We start from the raw sequence: 7823 nt of genomic DNA, 5'->3' as shown, positions 1-7823 counted from the left end.
GTGCGTGTGTGTGGGGGGGTAATGCTCTATGTAACCCTCAGCAGACTGAGATCACAGTGGGACGCACATTTCAGAGACATTCAGCGTTTCCGATTTTTGTTTTAGTTTAGACTGAGATGTCTGGTATTTCTGTGTGTTTGTGTGTGTGTGTGTGTGTGTGTGTGTGTGTGTGTGTGTGTGTGTGTGTGCGTGTGTGTGTGTGTGTGTGTAGCTGTGGGCAGGATGATTAATATTTTCTCCATCATCTCCAGTCTCCTCTCTGCATACATTTGCATGTTAATCTGTGCAGCTATTCACTAATTATAAATCTCTGCTCACTGATTGGTTGTTTCATGACGTATAATATGTAACCATATATGTAACCTATGTTTATGTGATTTAAGCTGTAAAAACCACCCTCATCATTCTGGGATATTCACTGTACTCCGGGTGATTTTTCTTATTCATAATTGCTTTCTGTGCAGCCATTTTCCTTCAACAAGCTTTTAAATTGATCTTCGTGCCTCTTGTGTGATGGATTACTTCCTGTATGGATGTGGACCATCAGTACAAAATGGTGGCAGTAGAAAGAAGTCATTTTTGCTCCTTTTTCAGCATTTACTGCCATCTCCATCTCACTGAAATGCTTATTGAAGTATCTCAAGTTGATGTAACCTAATGCACATTTAGCTTATCATCCACAGGAGTAAGAAACGATTATGGATATAGCATTTTGTGTAGGCCTTAAACAGCATTAAAAGAAGACATTTTATGATTATTTTCATGCCCATATTTGCATTTGGTGCCTCTACTGTGACAGCTTTTAGCCTTTCCAACCCATTTACATGCACACAAACCTACATAACACACAACAGGAAAGAGAACACCCCAAAAAGCTAACAGGGCCCTCGTTAAAATGACAAAATAGGCTGCAAAAATGAAGCTGAATATAATCTATTGTTAAGTTCACTCTTATGTAAGTTAAGTTACACAACTCAACTAAATATATGATAAAGGTCTAGTTGTTGTTGGGACATTTTACTGCTGTTACAGATAACACCTTTATTAGAATATGATAGAGAACAGAAGTGAGGGGAAAAGGTTTCAAAGGTAGAGAAATGAAAAGTAATCCATTTTAATCTTAAAGCAGACATGGAGTAATTCAGCATGACTTCTAAATGCAGGTTAGGTGAGGGTGTCGTATTGTCATACTGATATTCTGTACAAACTGTGAAGTCCACTGAGACAAATGTAACATTTGTGATATTGGGCTATATAAATAAACATTGATTGATTGATTGATTGATTGATTGATTGTATGGTTAGGTATTGATCCCTTCATATCCCACTCATTATATACTTTGAATAACCTCAGTTCCACAATATTACAGTATTAGAAAATCAGAAAAGCTATTGGACGAAGCACCGCTCATCCTCCCCCCCATCCCACATCTCTAATCCTGAACCAAGTGTAGCTACTCTCACCACAGATCACTTTGATCCGCAGACGCATTGTGATCGTTGAGGTTCATGATGCACGGCCAGATGAACTGAAACTACATAAATGATTCTCTTAATCCATTTGACTTTTGACCTCCACCTAGATCCAGCACCACAGCAACCCGATTGGGTCGAGCATCGAGGAGAGTCATTACTGCAGGCTGTGGCTAAAGCCTGGATGGCAGGTTGTATAGAAATGAAACAGAGTGTGCGTCAATAGACAAGGGGGCAGAAAAGGGGGAAGTGTATCGATTTTTATCAATATTTGATTTGATGTTTTTGGGTATTTGTTTAATTTAATTTTTTATTTGTTTTATTTATATTTGTTTGAGTTTTAATTGATTATATGTATTATTTTTTTTTTTAATTTATTATTATTTTTATTATAATTATTTGTCATTATTATTGTATTTTTATTTTATTTTAAATTACATTTTATTTGCATTCTTTTTTGCAGCTTTATTTAATTTCCATTTTTTCTAAAAAAAACTATTTTAATTAGTTTTTATTTGCTTGATTTTATTTAGCATGTTGCATTGTTGTTGGAAGAGGGAATTAAGATTGTCATTGCCAAAGTATTCAGTAGCTACTGCTCATACCACAATGAAGCCTTTGAATAATTGGATTAAAGTGTTTTATTTGTCTATAGATTGTTTACAAAAAACATTTGCGTGTCTGAGCATGTGTTCATGTACTTATATCTGTGTGTGCTTGTTTGCATTGCATGACAAAGGAGAGTCAGATCTCAGCACAGCCTGGCAGAAGAACATGTCCTCATAAAACTGGCTTGTTAAAAAGGCTTTCTATTCTGCACAGAGCTTTCCCACATGTTCCTGACCAGGGGGACTCAAATATCTATAAACATAGAGTTTAATGGTGCCGTGTGCATCAAATGACACATTTAATCTTGCATACTGGTGTATTATGATTCTGTAAAACCCATTGTGCATGCTGCATGAAACATTTGTCCTAGATTATACGTGCAAATAAATGAACCTAATGAAGCAAAACGCAGCTGGAGTGCTTTGGTTTTTAAGTGTATTGCACAATGTTGATTTCACACCAAGAGCGAACGAACACAGAGTGCACCAAGACAAGACAACAACATGGTGGTCATTTGCATATCACAAGGTAGCCCCTCCCTAAAGTATACCCTATTTTATAATTTATACACTTTATTAAGCGCTTCGAGATTTGTCTTGGCAGATGAGAAGCGCTATATAAATTCAATGTATTATTATTTATGATCTATTTTAGCCTAAATAGGATCATCATTTACTAAATGAAAATCATGCTGTATTGAAGTACACTTAAAATGAACAAGTGAGACCATAAACTCATTAGAAAGATATTACTAAGGTATTATATTGAGCAAAAATAAAAATGTTCATAGACTTCTATACAATCAGCCTCTAAAACGAATGGAAACGCCCCCTACAGGATATTAGAGAGAATGCACGTATTAGGCATTTCCGCATTTGGCCCATGTGTGTTTAATTTAAACATTTTGGAGACTTTGCCTAAAAACTCTTTCTTGTTTACCTTTGATACTGAAGGAAATGTCTTAATTTGAAGAGGCAAGTTATAAAACATCTGTATTTATATGATTACGTTAAGAATTAGAATAGATGCGCAACTTGAAATGCTTGTAATGTTATAGCCTGAGTTGATTTGTGAACACAGTATGCATTTGTGTTTGTGTCATACCTGCAGAAGACTCCCATGGTCTCGATCAGGTAGCACTGCCCCCCGTTGAAGCAGAAGTTGGGCAGCATGTCGCAGGGAGAGCGGCAACTCCCGTTCGTCATCTGGAAACCAACACGGCATCCACCCATCCCGTCTGACCCGTCCAGAGACGCTGGAGCACCTCCTGCTGCGGGGACGTTTGGTACCGGAGCTCCTGCACCTGGAACTGAAGCCCCAGGGGTGATGGACCCGGACCCTGGTGCTCGAGGCTTGGGGCGAGAAGGAGATCCAGCGGCAAGTCGGAGATCGTCGTCGCTCTCGTAGGTGTCGGTGGTAGTGCTGTAGGTGTACTCATCGGCAGTGGGGGACACGCCATCTTCGTACGGTGTGAGGTAGTCGTAGTTGTCCGGCATCGCCCAGGAGGTCGAGTCGCCTCCCTGCAGCTCGTGGGCCAGCGATGAAGGAGAGGGCGGGGCCAAGTCGAGGCCACGCCCACGAGAGGAGGGATCGAAGAAGTCCACGTGGAGGACGTCGGGGTTAGAGGGCACCGAGGGCTGGGCGGTGGTGGTGGTGAAGAGGCGGTCAAGATCAAACACGGCGGTGTCCTTGGCGTTGATCCAAGGTGGGTCGGTGTTTGGCAAACGATCCTCATCCTCCTCTTTTTGCACTTCCTTGCTCTCACCCAGGACGTCCTTTCCGCGTGGGTTGCTAAGCAGGAGGTCGTCCGTCTCGGCAGAATCGGGGCTGATGCGAGGTGGAGCAGAAACGGCAACTTCGTCCACCGCAGGAACCAGAGTTTCGCCGAACATGCCGCTGCTCTGGTCGTCTTCCTCCTCTCCGGCGCGAGGGATCCGTCCCGCCCTCTGAGTGACAGCGTCCGGATTGGCCGAGCTCCCGGTTACAGCGACCACGACCTCATTGACCTTGACAGGCCCCTCCTCCTCGTTAAGCAGGGCGGTGACATTGGCCGCTTTGTCCTGCTCAGTGGCAGTGGTCCCGGCAGCATTTCCTACAAACACAAATAAATAACTTTCTTAGTACACATTTACCGAACCGGATATGAACGAAAACACCTTTTCTTCCTTCTAATTTGCAGAAATTCCGAGAGAAACGCAGTTGAAAAAATACCTCTGGCATACTTAAAGAGGTGGAAAGGGTTTCCCTCGGGCTTCATTGTTTTTATCGATCAGCTCTGGTAAATTCTCTATTGACCTCTAGTTACAGGAGGGTATGGATAATTAGGAACACAAGATGAATGCTGCTGGTTTCACATAGAGCACCAACAATGTTAAATACGGAAATACTGTAAATAAATAAATAAATTTGAAGACAGAAAATACCCTTTTTGAGTTTATAAAATATGCAGGTAAGTAAAATAACTTAACTCCGTTCACATAAAATGTTTTCATGAATGCAGCTCCTGTATGATCTCAATGGATGATTAGACCTAAAATGAACACCTGTTGGCAAATTATGTATTTCGAATTAACTATTAGCGTTTCTTGCTTCCGAGTTATATGCAGAAGTAGAGACCATCAGCACTGCAGAGTGTCATGAGGGATTTATAATGAGTGTCTGTTTTATGGACATTTCGCTCACGACATTGGCGAATAATGATGTCCTCGGAAAGTGAGAGTCTGACAAAGTGTTTGACAAGTGAAAGTGATTGGAAAACATGCACACAGCTTTAGAAAAATGTCCCTCTGTGTAGCGAGCGGTAGAAGAAAAAATAATGCTGAACCCACACAAGCCAACGTGAAATCAGAAGATTGGCAACCATTACTATGAAAAATGAAAGACTCGAAGGGTTGAAAACAAACTGGTTGGGGACCGAGCAGGAAAAACATCACCATCTACTTCTGTTTGCTCTCAGTTCCAGAAATACAGGAATTTCTATTGAGTGGTTCAGTGATTACTTTTCTTTTAAAGACTGACCCGAGTGGACCGTTGATAAAAAGCAATGGGATTTCTCCATTTGTTTGTCCAATATTGCAGGAAATAAGCTCTGTGGCAAACACACGTTTTGTTCGGCAGGATAATCTCCACATATTACTTTTTTTATTTTTGAAGTAAAAAGCTAACGTTGCGTCACGTAGCAATCGCTAAGCTAAAGGGGGCTAATGTTTTCGGCAGGATGACGTTTAGTAGTCTCATCAAGTCGCTTGTTAGCAACCGCTGCTTGTAAGAAATACAGAAGCTCTGAACATTCACAAGTAGAGTATTTACTGAATTTACAAAATAGGCCTTATTTCCGGCCTCCAACTAAAAACATGTTTAAATTATTGTTGACTTTAAGACGAGGGAACTTGAGGTGGTAAAGTCTGAGTCATTTCCTGGTTTTATGACTCGTCCCTGCATCACTCTATTAATCTCAGCGATACAAATAAATGCCTATTTACTGAAATCTAATAACAATGAATCCCCCCAAGATCAAAAGAGCTGAAACATTTTTTTATTTTCCTGGAATATCTGCAAAAAAAAAGCACTGGGCAATTGGATGCAACATCTGCTTTGTATCTGAAAAGAAACAAAAACATAGAATCACTCTTTCCAAAGAGATCTTCCAGTCAGTCCACTGCCACACAATAACAGTCTTCCTGCATGTGACGGACGAAGTGGGCTCAAGAAGTCTGGCATTGGGTGAAACAAATTAAAACGAGATGTGATTGGCTGCGTACTTATCCCCCGGTCAATTACTTCATCCGAGGGCGGCTCATTGAGTCATGCAAAAAGCTGCTTCATGGACGCTCCCCCCCTTTGGATTAAAGGAATTATACACTAATGTATCTGAATGGCAGGGATCTGGGATTAGGGATTATGGGGCTGGAGAAGGAGGGATTTGGGAGACTTTCGGGTTGCCCTGCAGGGGGGGGGTGATGATCTCAAAGGAGACGCAGACAAAACAGTGTCTTGACAACTGTAAGAAAACTTTAAATACGATGTATATACCATACACTTTAGTTAAAGATATCAGACATATCTTTCATCAAAATGGTTGACATCACATTGTTTCGGACAACATCTCTTGGGTGGTTGGGGGTTCAATTCTTGCCCTAATGTGAATTCATGCGTGTACTGGGGGTTGTATAAGCAGCTTTGACAAACAGCCTCCAACCAATGGCATTTGTGAGGATATCTCTGCGAGGAGATCTTTGAAGGTAATCTGTAATCACGACCCTCTGGCATCTCCAAATCTCTAACGAGGTGCACCCTACATTTATAGAACCAGTCACTTATCATTTATTATGAACTCCACCAAAGTGTTATCTCTCAAACACACTATCAGCTAGGAATGATCCATATATTATACCTTCATCACTGATAAAACTGCAACCAGGAAACCAGAGCAACCTTTACAAAATGATTGTCTTAAAAACGCACCTATTTGCCGCTGCTTTTAATTGAGCTGCCCATACTCACACTGCAGTATGCCTTTTTAGTCATGTATTCTGTACCACCTGCTGTGTTTATTATTTAATTTATTTCATTACCTTTGCTTATTATGCATGTTTTTAAATGCCTTTTTAACAATGTATTTATGCTGTATTTGTTCTTAAATGCCTTGCCTTGCCTTGCCTTGCCTTGCCTTGCCTTGCCTTGCCTTGCCTTGCCTTGCCTTGCCTTGCCTTGCCTTGCCTTGCCTTGCCTTGCCTTGCCTTGCCTATTGGGTTTCATCATATGTGAAGCCTAAGAAGACACGAAAAAACCCTTAGCAAATATGGGGGAAATACTTCAGATGGTATTTGACTCCCAAACTCATGAGATAAAAGTTTCTATACAAAAAGTCTATACTTTAGGTATTATGTGTTTCTGAAAAAGAGTTATTGTAAAAACCAAACCCTTCATCTTTGATCCTCACATTATAGTCTAATGTTCACATACAGAAACTGAAGATGTATCAACAGTCCAGTAGAAACACTTTGCAATAATCAAACCACTGAAATAAACTAATGCATATCTGCACTGGAGATATTGGCTCTGCTCCAATGTTCCATTTTAAATAAATAGGCTTTTCACTGTGATAAATCATTGTTTATAATGCAACATTTCTGCTGCTGCAGTCTGCATTTTATTCTCTCCGCCTCTACTGTCAAAGTGGCCTTGAGCTTTTTCTACTAGTGGCTGATCTTCGGTCTTGTGAAGAGGATCATATTTTATTGTTGAATAGCAGGACAGTGCTGATAAAGAGCATACCTGCATTGACATGGAAATCTTGAATAAACACTGATCCTTAAAGGTCCCACGTCATGGCCATTTCTACTGATCATATTTCCATTGTTGAGGTCTACTAGAATAGATTTACATTGTTCAATGTTCCAAAATCACATTGGTTTCTCATACAGCATCTCTGTAAAGTATGTGTATTCACTCTCTGTCCTAAACGGCTTGTTGGAGCTCCTGACCCCCCCTCCCCCCTCCTCCCTATGAGCCCACTGTGCTCTAATGTGTGTCTGTGTTACAATGGCGTTTGCTAGCAACCAGAAAATGACATCAGTAATGACAAACAGATGAGAATGAAGGGTGGGGTCTGGGTGCCGTGCGGTCTGGTTGCGGTGTTTGCGGGACGTTGCGGGGCTCGCTGCTCCACCCTTTGAGACTCGAGGAGCCGACAGTGTGAGCTGTATTGCTGGTGTCGTTTCCTGGTTGCTGCGTGGGGT

The 7823-nt window shown here is 41.1% G+C and overlaps 1 protein-coding gene across 1 annotated transcript in view; it reads right to left on the bottom strand.

Annotated features, from left to right (window-relative positions):
* The window catches only part of cspg5a (chondroitin sulfate proteoglycan 5a), a 48478-nt gene that overhangs the window by 23997 nt on the left and 16658 nt on the right, over positions 1-7823 (bottom strand). The window contains exon 2 of the mRNA XM_010786773.1: positions 3159-4174. Within this exon, the coding sequence (XP_010785075.1) occupies positions 3159-4174 (1016 nt within the window). The remainder of the gene's footprint in view (positions 1-3158; positions 4175-7823) is intronic.

The sequence above is a fragment of the Notothenia coriiceps genome, unplaced genomic scaffold, assembly GCF_000735185.1.
Source record: "Notothenia coriiceps isolate Sejong01 unplaced genomic scaffold, NC01 NC01_scaffold00029543, whole genome shotgun sequence".
NCBI classification, from domain to species: Eukaryota; Metazoa; Chordata; class Actinopteri; order Perciformes; family Nototheniidae; genus Notothenia; species Notothenia coriiceps.
Note: the sequence above shows the minus strand (reverse complement) of the source record. Positions and strands in the feature narration are given on the sequence as shown.